Source organism: Protobothrops mucrosquamatus, unplaced genomic scaffold (assembly GCF_001527695.2).
Source record: "Protobothrops mucrosquamatus isolate PMUCROS unplaced genomic scaffold, P.Mucros_1.0 scaffold156, whole genome shotgun sequence".
Lineage (NCBI taxonomy): Eukaryota > Metazoa > Chordata > Lepidosauria > Squamata > Viperidae > Protobothrops > Protobothrops mucrosquamatus.
Window position 1 is genome coordinate 1,095,936 of NW_015386520.1, and position 16,749 is coordinate 1,112,684.

The 16,749-nt window shown below is 38.6% G+C and overlaps 1 protein-coding gene across 1 annotated transcript in view; it reads right to left on the minus strand.

Moving 5' to 3' along the window:
* Positions 1–364: 364 nt before the first annotated feature.
* OGA (O-GlcNAcase) overlaps positions 365–16,749 on the minus strand; it is a 36,292-nt gene continuing 19,907 nt past the window's right edge. The window contains exons 9-16 of the mRNA XM_015813442.1: positions 15,658–16,268; positions 14,339–14,513; positions 10,352–10,437; positions 9,393–9,497; positions 8,653–8,738; positions 6,482–6,674; positions 4,110–4,269; positions 365–2,794 (exon numbers count right to left, since the gene is read on the minus strand). Of these exons, the coding sequence (XP_015668928.1) occupies positions 2,658–2,794; positions 4,110–4,269; positions 6,482–6,674; positions 8,653–8,738; positions 9,393–9,497; positions 10,352–10,437; positions 14,339–14,513; positions 15,658–16,268 (1,553 nt within the window). The 3' untranslated portion in view covers positions 365–2,657. The remainder of the gene's footprint in view (positions 2,795–4,109; positions 4,270–6,481; positions 6,675–8,652; positions 8,739–9,392; positions 9,498–10,351; positions 10,438–14,338; positions 14,514–15,657; positions 16,269–16,749) is intronic.

Sequence of the window (16,749 nt, forward strand, 5' to 3'; positions counted from 1 at the left end):
TAAGTATCAGTCCCTACACAGCTTCCCCCACCTCCTTTATTTTTCTTTCTGCTATCTAGAACTATCGGGCAAAATATAAACTTCAACACAGAGTTATGGTTAGGTTTTGACCACTAGGGTCCCTGAACTTGGTTGTTTTCTTGCAGACATTTATTTCATTACCAAACTAGACATCATCACTACTAGCACTGATGATGTTACCTAGTTTGGTAATGAAGTCTGCAAGAAAGCAACCAAGCTCAAAGAGCACCAAGGACCCCACAGCTCAATCCTAAGCTACAATATTTTCTCCTATCGGCAGACCAGGGTCCGTATTATTTGGAGCAAAAAAAAAAAAAGTAGAATTCATTTTCATTTAATTAATAAAGCACTAACATTTTACTCTCATTTTTCATTCTGTCACATTGAAAATTAATAATTGATGGGTCTTTGGAGGCTTTTTTAGGGCTTTGGAGGTGTGCTGTGAGCAGTGGTCTTGATCGCATATAGTGGTAAAGGACCATTATTACCCGGAATTACTATTCTCTTTTAAATTAGAAAGTATTATTTGTGAAATCTCAATAAGAATAAACACCTACTTCAGTAGCCTTCAGTAATGTTCATCTGTATTTACAGAACAGCACGCCCAAGAGAAATGAACACAAGAGGCAGATTTGCTATATCCAAACCTGCAACGTGGAGCCAAAATATGAACTGTTCATTGCTACCATACAATCATTAGACAGTTATAAAACACAACAGGAAAATTATTTTTCTCCACTAATTTTCCTCATTCTCTAACATTATACCAAAACATGCCTTTACATTGACTTTGCAATTTATTCTATTTTTCACATGGTTTCCAAATACAATTTTACAATCTGTTGTTTTGCTACAGATACAGCAGACCTAAAGACAGTCATGAAAATTGCATTCCAACTGTATGCAATGAAAACTGATACCGTCTCTGAAAGTTGTGTCAGTGCTACACTTGATAACACTCAGAGCAAGCGACTGACTCAAACTTTCAAGATGCACACAATTAACTTATAACAGTGATAAATTTATATTTAACAGTATAAAAATCCAGATGCCCTCTCCCCACAAAATTGCAATAATTCCAACTACTGTATACACACACGGTACCTAGTTAAAACCAAATGAAGTGGCTGTTTAACATTCACTCAAAAGCATAAAAAAAAACATGAAAGTCCTTTTGTCCATTGTTTTGCTCCTCAAATGAAATGTATTTGCTGCAGCTGAAATTTTCTGCTTTTCATTCAGTCAAAATCAAATATCAATAAGCAAATATAACCAAGGCCAAACGCTAGCTTCTATGAAATGGGCGCAAATTAAAACGACAGTAAAATGCCAGTTAAAAAGTGTATGGAATTTCATTTAAAAAAAACAAACAAAAAAACAAGATCAGTTCAATTTCTATCTTTACTAAAAAGATATAGTTTCAAAGGAAACAAAAATAGTTTATTGTAGTAGGTGAAAATAATGAAGCATTATGTTGGCTAACAGCTTCTTAGAACAAAAGAGTCATCCATCATCCCTCCTACAACTGCATAGTTTGTCAGATTGCAGTAAAAACCGTAAATGTTTGGAACAGGCAGTAATATTAAAATTAGGTAATAATTAAATAATAATATATAAAATGTGCTATTTGTTATCCCCCCCCAGAAGTCTGTAACAAATACGTATGACTTGAAGACCCTGATTTAATAAGACTGAAAAGGGAAGAATGGGGAGCTAAGGTTGTAATATTTGTCCATCCACTTATTGAGCACAGCTGAGCAACTCAGTAGCTATCACTAGAGTGACTGTCAATAAGTTTTTATTTTCTTGGTAGGAAGCAATATTTACCCATTTACTGAAAATTCATTCTCTAAAGGACTGATCCCTCTAGATCAGCTTCAAACTGGCATTCTAGTAAAGGACATGAAACATAGCAGACTTGACCAGAAATAAGCCTGAGCCTCTGTTTTGTTTTTTGAAACTGAAGGTGCTGTCTCAGAATAATTACACTTTGCTTTGGAAAGCAAAATAATTACAAAAACAATTAAACACAAAGCGTCAGCATTAAGCAAGTTTATATATATCTATATATCTATATATGTATATATTTACACACTGAAATTTACATTTCTGCCACTGACCCCATAGACAAATGCACAATTTTATCCCTACAAAGCACAAAGCTTAATCAATTTTCTTTAGAGGAGCTGGCCATTTCCTTACTAATAAGCAAAACAGCCAACACAACCATGAGTTATCATTCATCTTTCATAAAATGACCTGCACAGGTACCCTGTGTTTCTCTATACAAGATCCCACTTCCATGTTGCATCCCACTTCACGATACAAAGGAGTCGACCTTTCTGTTGCATACAGAGATGGAAAAGCCCCCAATCCTTCTTTGAGAGTTCTTGTGAATCTTTTCCTGAAGCTATGCAGTATCCCTTGGCACTTTGCGTAAGACCAGGAAATGATGACCGGTAACCATTCTTCAAACTGTTTTCAGCAGCATACGGGAGAGTGTAATAATGGGTGGTTCTTTCCTGTCAGGCCAGCTGACTTCTGCCATTGAAAGGGCAGACAGTAACAAAACTCAGGCTCACTACTCTCCAACTGTTAGTTGGCTACAGTCTCAACATGCTCACTAAAAAAATCCCCTACAAACTTCTTCCAAGGATAACAAAATCTTTTGGAAAACCTTCCATTTTAGCTATTTCAAAGCATCCCAGTTTGCTGTAAAATTCCAGGATTCTTTTATCATCTGGTCTCACCTCACAGAAAGCCCCACGGGAACCTAAAAAAAAGGAAACGAGAGATTTGCAAATGAATAAAATCAAACGAAGACATTTGGTAAGAAAGTAGAAGCAGAGAGAATCTAGACTGGTGACTGAACACAGAACAGCATAGATCATTTTACATTCAGTCCTATAGTTTGATCAAAATTCCAATCATGCACAGCAGAATGATAAGTTTTTCAGTCTTCATGAAATTGCCAAGCATCCAGAAAGTCGCTTCAGACATGCCTGGAGCTCTTATAAAGTGCTCTGGAACTTTTTTTTCAGGATTTTCTGTAAAACATAAAGTTCAGACTTCTTGGGCATATGGAACTAGCTTTAACTGGATTATGCACCTCAGTTAAATCATGGACCTAGGCCTTCTCAAAAGCTGAAGAAACAAATGTGAAATATATAGCTATTCGGGACATACAACGGTGATATGGTATATTAATTCCAACCTGCAGAGTCACAACATTTTTCTGTATCAATTGAGAGTTTTCTGTATTTAATCCCCAAATCCTTGCCTTTGCTATTATGTGTATGTTCTTGATAGCCTCTTTGGGCTTTTTGTTTCTTTTTTTATATATTAAAAGAACTGGTAATCCAAAGAAAATGCATAATGCATAAACTATCATGATTTAGTATCAGCAATGATTCAACTCTAGATTGTTACATATTACAGATGTCCATATTTGTGAATGGAAACATCAAATGCAATTTATTCCATTGCAATAGTTTTTGACAAAAAGTCAATAAGAACAAATCTTCCAAGAGCTCACTGGCAATATTATTGACGGGTGCCTTTTAGTATTTACAACTCCAAAGGAAGTTAAGTAGCTAAAAGTCCATCTGAACCAAGATACATAAGTAAATTGGGAACACTGTTCCACATGAATATTATAACCACTGACCCTCTCTTGATAATCTCAGATGCAGAAGGAGGCTTTCCAAGATAGACTTTAAGATAATGTGATGGAGAGGCACACAATAATAAGTCTTCCTCATGTTACTGAAGGCAAGCATCGTAAGAAAATGAACTACTGAATTCTGGAACCGTTGCTATTTCTAAACATTTCTGGAAAATAGTTTCATGTGAAACTCACTATGATAATTTAAACATGAATATTACATATCACTCCTAGATTACAAATCTGACCTCTTTACTCTGTGCTGAAAGTATCAATAAGCAAGGAATATGGTTTGCACATTCCTGATTATTTACATTCCCTACCTGATATTTAAGTGTGTAAAGTTATGACTTTTCCTGAACTGCAGAATGTAATTACTGCTCTTAATACCTCGGTAACTTGAAATGCAACAACAGCAGTTTACCATTTGCCTTGAGAGAGGAAAGTAGGCAGGCCATCATGCTTTTAGCGACACTTGGATCTGTCACTTTTTTATGAATATCCATCTTTATCAGTGATGGGAAGTTGGCAAGGAATGTTTCTGGCAGAACGTCTTGCTCCTCGTGAAAGCTCAGCATGATTTTCTATAATATACAAATACAAACAAAATTCAGGAGGAAATAGGGCAATGCAGGTGCATATACTCACTTCTCTTAGTACTCCCAACATAGCATGCAGGTAATCCTCAACTTACGACCAAAATCGAGCCCAAAATTTGTTGTTAAACAAGGCAATTAAGTGAGTTTTGTCCCATTCGACGACTTTTTGTCATAGTTGTTGAGTAAGTTACTGCAGTTGTTAAGTGTATCATACACTAAGCAAATTTGGCTTTCCCCACTGACTTTTGCTTGTTTGAAGCCGGCTGAGGTTACAAATGGTGATCACATGACCCCAGGACAGTCCAACTGTCATAAATACAATCCAGTTGCCAAGCGCCCAAATTTTGATCACGCGACCATGGAATGCTGCAATGGTTGGAGATGTGAACACTGGTCATAAGTCATTCTTTTTGATGCCACTGTAACTTCGAACAATCATTGAACAAATTGTTGTAAATTGAGGACCGTGTTCCACTAGAGTTCCCATTTTCCCTGTGCCTCCCTACAGCCATCAGGCCCTGGCTTTTTCTCCATTTCCCCTCATGCTGAATTATTTCTTCCTGGGCCACTCAAAATCAACTGCTCCATTTGTGGAAAATGTTACATATACGTATAAAAATGGTTGCTATGACAAACAATAATTCAAGGTAATTTTTAAGAATGAAATCCAACCTCTTCAATTCAAATTCAAACAGTGAACTGAGGATATATATATATTAATAAAGATTTTTTGAGGCAAAGAGCTGAATTAATTTATACCGTGGGGTCTTATATTCTTTTTTAGACCAAAAGACCCATTAGGTCTTATTTTCAAGGGATGTCTTATTTTGCAGCCGCTCGCCTGCTCCCTCCATCTGCTTGCCCGCAGTCGCAATGACTTACAAGGGCTTCCCAGGGCAGACACACTTTTTGCCCGAATGGAGAAATGACGACTGGAAGCTTCATCTATTCCAGTGGTTCTCAACCTGTGGGTCGGGACCCCATTTGGGGTCGATCGACCATTTCACGGGGGTCGCCAAGCAAGGCTGTCCGCCATTTTTTTGTCCGCCATTTTTTTGTCCGCTATTTTTTTCCCCTTTTCCGGTGGGTGCCTTACCTCCCTTGGGCTGGGCCAGCTGGTGGTCGGCCTGCTCCGTCTCTGCCGCTTGCCAGCTACGCCTCGGCCGGCGCAGGGGGCGGAACCACGCATGCGCGGCGCTCCCGGGCAGGGAAAGTCCTCGACTTACAACCGGTTGGGTAGTCCTCGACTTACGACCGGTTTAGTCCTCGACTTACGACTGGTTTAGTCCTCAACCTATGACCGGTTTAGTCCTTGACTTACGACCGGTTGGGGTCGCGGCATTAAAAAGGTTGAGAACCACTGATCTATTCGCTAATCGCTCCATTTCAAAGCGCCCCATTTGCAAGCAGACAAAGCTTCCAGTCTCCGTCATTTCTCCACCTGGGCGAAAAGTGTTTGGGCGCCTATGGGGGCACTTGGAAACAGCGATTTGCTCCATTCCCAAGTACCCCTTAGGCGCCAAAACACTTTTCACCCAGAGAAAGATTGGAAGCCTTGTCTGCTTACAAATGGGGCGCTTTGAAACGGAGCTAATAGCGTCCCATTTGCAAGCAGACGAAGCTTCCAGTCTCCCTCTGGGCAAAAAGTGTGTGGCAGAGCCAGAGGCATAGGGGGAGGCAGGCAATCTGGATGTGCTGTGCAGCCATCTGGCTCGTGGGAGGCTTGAGGGGCGGTACCGGCAGCAGAGGGAGGCAGAGGCACATGGGGGGGGAGGCAGGTGATCCCGAAGCGCCACCCACTCTGTCCCACCATCTCTTGGCTTGGCTGCACCAGAATTGCCTGCCTCCTTTGTGCTCGGACATACCTGCGCTGCGCCAAGGACTTGGTGGGTTTCAGCTGCTGCTGGACACTGTCGGCTCCCGCGCGCTCACCACCTCTTGTGCTAGCCACGCCCATCCCCCTGGGCTTATTTTGGGGGCAGGGCTTATATTAGGCCCATCCCAGAATATCAGGCTAGGGCGTATTTTGGGGGTGGGTCTTATTTTCGGAGAAACACGGTAGTAACTTTTTATCATATGCAATAATAAACTCTGTAAGTCTAAAATTTAACATTGGAAAGGACCTGCATAAATTGTTCCCACTGAGGCATGTACTCATATTACTTGTTTGAATCATACATAAACTGACATGACTAACCTCAGCCTCTGATAGTTCCTTATCGCCACTTGGCTTGCTATATTTCTCCTGCATGAAAGGAATCCAGGCAATTTTACATTTCTTAATGAAAGGGGTTACATCAACAGTACCCAGTGCATAACCACAGATGCCATCTTCATCTTCCAGAACAAAGCAGTAATCTGGACTCAGAGAAAGCAAGCCACCCACCAGCCTGAGAGGAAAGGAATAGTGAATGAGACCAAAAGCAACAAAAACTTAAATCACAAAAACTACATTAAATAATAGACAACAGCAGCAAAACACATCCACAGAAAAGCAAAACCACTGATGTAACGCATGGGAACAAAATGTGGAAGATCTGAATTAATGAATGAAATCAGTAAAACCTGTGCATATTACACAACACCTTCAAACCAAAAACATTCTGTTACTGTATGATTAAAGGCTAGTAGGATATGTGTTATGCTTTCTGATGAAACTGCATATTTAAAAACTTAAAGGATCTGGTAATATCTTATGGGAAATTTTGAAAAAACTGTAGAGGTAATGGCAAAAAGAGAAGATGAGGCCATACCAGTTCAGGAAAACACGCGCCAAAGTGGATTTAAAGAGCATTCGGAAAAAGTTGCCTTAGCTTAGATAGTAAGAAAACAGATTTGAACTAGTCATTTCTTAAACTTGAAACTGTCTAGATCAAGCATAAAAAGGGAAAGGACAAGTAAAATAGTAAAGCTAGATCTACTAAAGAATAGCACAACAATCCGTTTCCCCTAAATTATATTAACATGAAAGAAATTTCTGAAGAGTGAATTTTTAATAAAATATCTGCCTTTTGTACCAGCATTTTGTTGATCTCAACATTCTAATATTAAGTCCCTGATATGATATGGAACAGTGACAGAAGATTTGAACAATTATAACTGCAAGATATGCATACCACTCTAGCAAGACATTCCACTTGAAGAAAAGCATTTAGCAGAAAAATAACAAAGCAATAGATATTAGTTGAGAGAAATCTCAAATGTTCCAGTTAGGGACTAAAACTAATAATCCTACTTAAGCCAAATACTTAATAATGAAATAACTTTGCATGATTATATTTCAGAAATCAAACTTATTTAATATGAATCTTTGTTATTAAAACCTGTATACACCCATAATTTAACTTCTTTTCTAATATGGCTCTTTCACATTTCCACTCACTAATTAATTTTGTAAGTTAAACCAATGTAGCAACAAGGATAACCTAGTGAGGTGAGAGTCAATGAATCAGGGGTCTGCATGACATGGCAAATGTTTTGTTTCAAATGTGAAAAATGCTGTGCCTTGAAGTTTGGCTGAACTGTTTAGCCAAACTGAAACTCAGAACATATCAGGTTTTCTCTGAAAAAATAAATCTGGATGGGTCTTACTAAATGAATAAAGCAAGACCCTTTCTCCCACTCCCTTCTGTACGCCACATGCACAGGTTCATCTACCTATCTTTCCAGCAGCTTCCGTTCCCCACCTTTTCTTAGTGCCACTCCTGAATTCTAGCTTGGTATATCCAACCAATTTGCACACTCCTTCCTGATTCCCAACACTTTCCTTTATCATCATCCTTTAACCACAGCTGACAATCTTACCTATATCCTTCTCTTCCAACCCCAAAATGCATGGAGCAACTAGTTTCAGGTGGCCGATGCCTGGATTGATGCCTGGATATTCCACACAGAAGCATTTTGGGGTTGGAAACACAACCCTATAATAACTATATATCCCTACCTCAACTTAGCAATGTGAAGTAAATAGTTCTCTCTAAGTTAACTGCAGTATTAGGCTTTGAAAGTCATCCAAAGTTTAACTTCAGGAGAAATGTTTATATTATATTCATAGTTCATGCTATATAAATTTGTTTGCTTCTAATTCCTAAGTATTTAATAGTCAGATACATGATTTAAAACTTTTAGGGCTTTTTCTCTGAGATTTTTAGTTGCTTTCAGAAACGAGAATCTTAAACATTTGTAATGTATGACCATTAATTAGTTAACCCCGTGTCACCATAGCTGTGAAAACTACAAAAATGTCACAATGCACAAATGTAATATACAATGAATTGTATTACAGTTTTTGATAGGAAGAGGTATACAATGCTGTACAAATAGAATATATACCCAATACAATCAAATTTCTGTCAAAATAATACATACTTGTCTCCAATTAGATCTGGTTGACTGTGAAAAGGCTGATCAGTTTCATCATCGTACATTTCTCTACAAATCTTGTACACTGATGCCTAAAGACACAATACATAAAAATATATTTAAACTCTGTGACAGCATGTTATTTTTCTTTGGGAGTCATACTATTCCAATATGAAACAGACATGCTCATTTGTTAGAGTCATGGTTCTGTAACAATTCATATTTCACAGATATTGCAACTACTGACAATAGAATGTAATATAAATTAATTACTCTTGAAAACTCCACTCAGCATTGAAATTCACTGGACAGAATTGAAAGGATATTGATGTACAACATTAGTCTTCCACCTTCTTTGATTTGGCATTACAAAACTCAACATTAAAAACGTTCAGACTTAGTTTTCAAAGAAGTATCAGGGATATGTGAAGTTCTGATTCAGGTGTATTATGAAGGCAATCAGCCAAAGGATCAAGAATACTTACAATTTTTTTAGAAATAATAACAGCAAACTAACTATATTCTACAATTTGGGAAAATTTTGGCATAAATAATGCCAGGACTGCATGTTATTTACAATGAACCTGGAGTGCATCATTTAAACTTACTTCAATAATAACCTTTCCTATTCAAGCCATACATTTCCCAGGCATTCTAAGGACTCTGGAAAAAGGAAACAGTTGCCTAGATTAAGATGTTCTCTCAAAAATCGAGTTTTCATAAGACCACAAAAGAATTTAGGTTACCTCATCTTTAGGAAAATAGGGCCTGATGGTGTAGATTTTGGAAGTAGGAGTCAGAGGAGGAGGCTGAAAGAAGAGGTCATTTGCTCCTTCAATAGGCAGCAAACGCTGTGAAAATAAAAAGTTAATGTAAGTGAGAAGCAAGAGACAATACATTCTTGGGTGCGCACTGCAGACTCCCAAGATAACTTTTGGTATTGCAGGCACCCCAGAGGAAGATAGGGTTTTGCAGGCTTTACAAACGTAAGGACCATTTTATCTGAATAGAAGTCTAAGATACACAACTGTTACAGCACTTAACATTAAACTCATTTTTTGCTTTAGTATTATCTTGCCAAATCTCATCTATGTTCTCAGCATAAGATAGCCATGTGTCAGGAGGAAAGGTTTGGTCTGAAGAGGGTTAACTGGCCAGAGACACTAACCCAAAACAACGTGCTGACTCAATTGGCTGTGCGCAGAGAGCACCTGTGAGGGGGAAGAAAGTAAGCCCCTGAAAAGTCCATGAGCAAATTCAAACACAGAAGAAAAAACCAACTTTTAAAACTGATTTTCCAATCGATTTGTCAAGAATGCAAACAATGTTTGCTTTGAAAGAGTTCTTAACTACACTACATCACGATCTTTTTGCTCATGGAGTTCTCATTGGAAGACAAGCAGGCGCGCATTGTGCAATTGCGGGCGCAGATAAAAACGCTGTGCGACCTGCAAAGAAACAATGTGAAATGTACAACTAAAGCCGCTGCGCTTCGCATGCGCGTGGGAATGGCAGCATCTCCTTGGGATATTACTGTAGAAATGGGAGGAAAATTATTTTAAAACAACCTATCAGGCTATTTGGGGTTTGAACCAGAAAGCCTTCGGCAGACCAAGCCTTCCAGCCCTCCGATGTGCAAAAAAAAAAAAAAAAAAGATTTCTCAAACAAAGACAATGTCATTCAGTTGTGAATTCATATTGATACCTGGAACTCTCCTGCTAGACCACCTCTAAAGGCCCAGGGTTCTTGGTCTCCACTTAAGAACTGTGCTGAAGATTGACTACGACACCCTGTGGAGATCAGATCCAAGCGGAGAATGTTACGAGAAGGGGGATTGTCCTGAGATACTAAAATGTCCAACAAGCTAACACATATTTGTGGGAAAAGCTCTCTAACTGAGCTATTATCCAAGAGCTTGCTGGGCTGTAATAATGTTGCACAGTACATAGCTTCCTAATCATAAGGCGCTTGTCTTCTTTATTAATAAAATCAAAAGAATGTTACAATGATAGCTTTAGAGCGCAGACAGCCTACTACTGCTAAAAGCTGCTCCATTTGATACAGGTACATGATATATACAACATATAAGGAAACAAGTGTCTGGTTTCACCCAGTAAGGGACGTACAGTTACTAGCCATTACCACAGCCCTTTAAAAATACTTGGACCTGTCTGAAGTCACATGTTCATATGGTTTGAATCTTGCCAGAAAACTAGGTCTGGTATGCGATAATATAGCCCAAACAGCTATGCAGAACAAAAACCTCTTTTTCAGAGATTAGAAACCAATACTATCTACTTCTCAACCACACAACACAGCATATACTTCATTATTAAGAAAGGCAACAATGGCTTCAGTTACAATTACTCCACAATTATATTAGAAACGGTGTAATTTCTGACAGCCAGCCTTACCATATGCCTTTATAATTTTTGGCATAATCAAGGATGAAGCTATAAACTTTAAACTGTGACTCAATTCTGAGGAAAATTCTGTTTAAGACATTAGAAAACCAATCAGTATAATTAAGCTCTCAAAGAGGAGATAAATAAATGATGTGAAGAGTATATCACCCATCTAGTTTTCTGATAAGATAAGCTGCGCAAGTTTGTTTCTTCTTGTGGACAGCAATCTACTTCCTGTTCAAGTAACAATCTCAGATCAGTAGTCACACACATCATGCTAGCCAGGCAGTCTCAAAGCGAATCAAGCTAGATATTGTTCCTTGGTTTCAAATTATAAAAGCAAGCCTTTAACACAGCAAGCTTGAAGTGACCCAAAGAGCACAGTTTGAGCTTCAACTGCTTCTATTTGCCAGTCTCTCATATATGGAGACTTTATACAGAACCCCTTCACAGATAACTTGAAATATTTCTCCTTTGAGATTACACTGTAACTAGCACTTCAACTATTGTACATTTTATAGAGCTGCATGAATGAAGAGCTGTATGAATGAAAATCAAAAGTTAATGCCTAAGTCGCTGCGCAAATGTGACTTCAGCCCATGCCTACAACCCTAATCTGAGCTGCCTCACAATCAGAACTTTCCCATGTTAAATTTATTAATCACGACCCGCTGAAAGCATCTGGCGTGGTCCATCCAATAGCAGTAGACACTTGTGCTGAAGATTCTCCCATCTGCACACATTGGGGAAGAAGATAGTAGAAGGCATTAGTAATCCATAGTAGAATTATCTACGCTAGTTATATAAACTGAATGCTAGCTGGATTGCAAGAAAAAGTAAGAAAATCAGCCTTCAGTGGACCACTAAGCATTTGAACGTTCACTGATACTGTTCCGATTTAACTTTTTGTACATTGCAGTTTAATATTTTGTGTTGTTATAACTAAAAATCTATGTTTTATTATATAAATGATATCAACTAAAAATCAGTAACCATTGGTATCAGTCAGAATTCACCATTTATTTAACCCTTTGTATGGGTAAAGTGTAGAGTAGAACATGAAATGCACAAAATTGGTGATCAATTACTGTCAAAGAGCACCAAGTGGAGCAACCTGTATGGCTAAAATATAAAATAATGTATATTCTAGTGTATTTTATTTATTTTAAATTTTGTTTGTTAAGCCTTTGGATTTAAATTTTATTTTTCAAGAATCAATTAGTAGCTTGAGAACCTATTTTACTTACTATTACAGTTCTGTCTGGTTTAGCTCCACAGTAAAATAGAATGACATACTTAGTTCATTAAGAAAATTATTGCTAGGTAACTTTAGTCTTGATTTTAATGCCCACATGGGCTCCCAGCATCTTTTATTCAGAAGGTAATGCGTATTATTCAGTTACTTCAAATAATATTGCCTTGTATTTTGGAATCCCATGCTCAATCCATTGATTTCCACCCTATGAAAACAATGCCACTATTTCTATGTTGTATAGGGATACCATGACTTGCTGTGTGCCTGTATTTTCACTTATGAAATTGCACAGCATGCTATGAGCAGCATATATTTGTCAATTTAGATTGCTTACTCTGTATTTCTAAAAATCTGGAAGCTGAAACAGTCTATCTGTTGAGGCTGTGGGTTCACCATCCCGGAAGGTTTTTAAGAAGAGACTGGACAGCCATCTCTTACATATAGTTTAACTGATTTTCCTACACATGGCGGGGGTTGAATTAGTTGTTCTAGGAAATTCCCCTCAGTATACAATTCTATCATATGGAAATTTTGTATTTCTAGTCTCTTATATTGGCCCCCATTATCTTTAAAAAACAAATTTAGCTTTTATCTTCTGTTTAACAAGCCTAATCTTTTGACTTGGTTAGTTTGTCACTGAATTTCAGTAAAGTAATTGCAGAGACATTTTAGCTTGAAGAGAAATCATAATCTTAACCTACATATCCATGCAGTGCTGTTTTTGCCTTAGCAAGTTAGCTGACAATGTTTAATGAATTGTCAGAGAATAACTTTTTTATCCAACTGTGTAACTATTTCTAACTTGTATATCTCTTTTTGTCTTTATAATAGAAAAAAATATTTTAAAGGCAATAAGGATTGCCTAATGCTATTTTCTTGTTCTTTTCTTGTAAATTACATATAATCTCTAAACCTAATCCAAGGTGAACATGGAAGCAAAATAAGTCAAATTCTTCACAAAAATGTATTCACACAATGTGTGCTACTATAATGTTCTAACTCTGAATGATTCCCTTTTTTTATCTGGGAAAAATTACTCCCATTGCAAACATTCTACACACTAAAAGCTCAAAAGTGTGGGCTATCTTTAAGTTTCAACCCAAGGTTCTACTTTATGCAACTATTTATATAATCTTAATGACTTATGTGATCCAAGAACTGTAGGCTGATCTAATAGAGAGTAGTGAGCTTATGAAGATATTTGTGACTACTACAGAAATGGTGACAAGAAACCATCAGTTTTGCTGCCTGCTGTGTACATCAAACAAGTCCACAGCGTATTTCCTTACAGCTGGATTGAAACCTGAAAGTGAAATGAGGTCACTAGAGGAACCCAGGCCATGCTGGTGCTATTCCCAAAAATATTTAATTTTTAAAAAGCTGCAGACAAAAAAAAAATAGCTCTTGGTTTTGGCTTCAGAAACCACCAGTCTAGCATAAAAGCAGACTCCAGAGCTCTGTAATTTCTTACCCTTGCCCAAAAATTAGGCTCCTTGCAAGTGTCAAAGCAAATCACTTTTGCACCAGAATAGCCTTATGCTAAAGCTCGCATGCGCAAAGAAAGGCTACAAAGCTCGGCTCCCTCTTGGCCAAGCCCAGTGAAAGGTCACATCTGCAACTCTTCTGTTGAAGACAGCAATAACATTATTGAAACAGAGCAAGCAGCAGACAGCTGAGGTATGGTCACATTTCATAGTGTCATTTCCAATTCTGCTAGAAGCCTGAAAATTCTAAATAATGTAGTCCAGTGTGCATTCAGTCTGAGTCAACGCTCATATTTCAGAGATATAACTTTCAGATTAATTAGCCCAAGGAAAAAATATATATAAATCAAGAGCTATTCAGTGTAAGTTCACTTGTGCTTTTTTTACCAGTTTAATATTAAACCATAAATAATGCACAAAAACAGAAGTAGTTTAAGTACAACGTGATCCCGATATGAAAATATTTGACATTCTCTTTTTCCCGTGGGCTAATTGAAGACAAACATATATGCTAGTTGCCACTATAACTGGTTCCTAAAGAACATACCTAGCCACTGCACAAAAGATTTCACCATTGACATGATGCTCTTGATGTCCCAGACGTAGGAGTACATGTCATAAAGGATTGTCCGGTTGGCGCAGTTGGAAAGACGAGTGAACATTCCCATCACCAAGCTACACATCTCTTCAAATTTTTCTGCTCGACCACGCCATTCTTCAATCTGATAAAATTCATTCAAGTTATTTATATTCCGTTTTTATCAAGCCGTTAAATGCACACACACACATACACGTAGCCCTCAATTTACAACCATTCATCTAGTAACCATTCGAAGTTACAACTCATGACTGGTTTTCACATTTACGACTGTTGCAGCATCCCCCGTAATGTGATCAAAATTCAAGTGCTTGGCAACTGACATGTATTTATGACAGCTGCACTAGGATCACCATTTGTAACCTTCCCAGCTAGCTTCTGGCAAACAAAGTCAATAGAGGAAGCCAGATTTGCTTAACAACCACGATTCACTTAACGGGGCACAACACATTTAACAACTGTCTTGCTTAGCAATGGAAATTTTGGGCTCAATTTTGGTCATCAGTTGAGGACTACCTGTTCTTAATTCTATCCACTTTGCTTCCCTCCTGCCAAGAAAGATTCACCCAAAGTTCATCTATCTCTTCCATACCTATCAACAGTTAACCAAGGAGTTGGCAATTCATGCAGTGTGACAAACTCTAGAGCAGTGGTTCTCAACCTTTTTAATGCTGCGACCCCCCAACTGGTCGTAAGTCGAGGACTAAACCGATCGTAAGTCGAGGACTAAACCAGTCGTAAGTCGAGGACTACCCAACCGGTCGTAAGTCGAGGACTTTCCCTGCCCGGGAGCGCCATGCATGCGTGGAAGGCGGGGGACGCGGCCGGCTCCGCATCGACCGTTCGCCGTCTCTGCCTCGTCCGGCTGGTGGTCGACCGGGTCGAGTTCCCTCCATTCCGTGGGCGGCCTTTTCCCCTTTTTTACCGCCTGTCGGAACGAACCGCTGGGGGCACTTTACCAGCTAGCTGGGGTTTACCCCAGCGCTGGGTATCCAACTGAACCGCTGCTCTAGAGTGTAGGCTTTCCTAACTGGACTTATTTGTTTGGAACTGGACATTAATAGCAGAGAATTCTGGGAGTTGTAGGCTCAATGTAACTAGAGAGTAAAGGTTAAGAATTACAGGACAAGGAAATGAACATCCATCTATCTGCATGCACATTTTCCTCAATGGTTTTTTTACATCAAGTTTATCCCAGAAGTTTCCTTAGTATTTTTTTTGCTATCGTGTCATCCATAATACTAAAAGATAATAAAAGAGTCACTCACTTTTTCAGAATCTTTTCCTTTGCAATTCACACTGACAACACTGCTATTTGCTCTGAGCCATTGGAATTCCCGTAACATTTGAGCCCCTTTAGGTCCATGTTCATAGGGCAAATAGAACAAATCTGCAAGTAGCTGTAGGTCTTCTAGAGTCACCGGCTCAATAGCATATAATGGCTTCTCATGAGGACCAGGCACAAACTGTTCCTTGTTAATCTGCTCATCTGTCTGCATTGGGGCAATATCACTACCACAGTCCTCCTGCATTGACATTTCTGGAGATTTAGATTCCACTATGCTCTCTTTATCGGTATCCATTGGTTTTAACTCTTCTGACATTTTTGCTTCAGAGATGTCAGTCAATATTTGGCTGATATTCTTGTCAGCATCCTCTTGCTTTTCCACCACCATATCCATTGGTTCCTCATCTAACTGCTTCTTCTCTTCCTCCTCTTTCACTAGAGTCTGTGACTCATTGCTTAGGGGAGCTCCTTGACTCATGATGGGCTCTTGATATACAGTAGTAACCACCGTGGTAGAATTTAAAGCAGATGGTGCAATTAGAGGTACATCAACCACACTTGTTTTGGCTCCACTGTGGGCCACCTGCCTACCTGTGAAATCAGAACAGATAGGCAATCTTTATTCTTACCTATTCAACTATTTCACATAAATATTTTCCTTCATATAGTTAACCTGTACAAAAACAAGAATATGGAGTGTTCATTTTGTTACTAAAATTCTTGAAAAGTCTCAGTTATTTGATTTCCACATCATGATTTTTATTTATTTTTTATATATAAAGAATGCAATAAGATCTTTTTGGAATATTGTGACTTAAAATCTGATCCCTTTTGATATCAAGTTATTTAACTTTCTCAGAAATACAAAAATGGTGGAGGACTTCCGGTGGCAGGCGCCTTCGCTGGACGCAGCTGTTTGCTGCTCCCGCCTGTTTCTGCGTAAAAGCCGTTCTGACAGCCTGCATCAGCTGTCAAACGGCTTGATACCTTTCCCCTGGGCATAGGGGGAAAGGTGAGCTGCCCGAGGTAGGAGTTGAGTTCCCGAGTCGTCCCTTGTGGACGATGTAGGTGA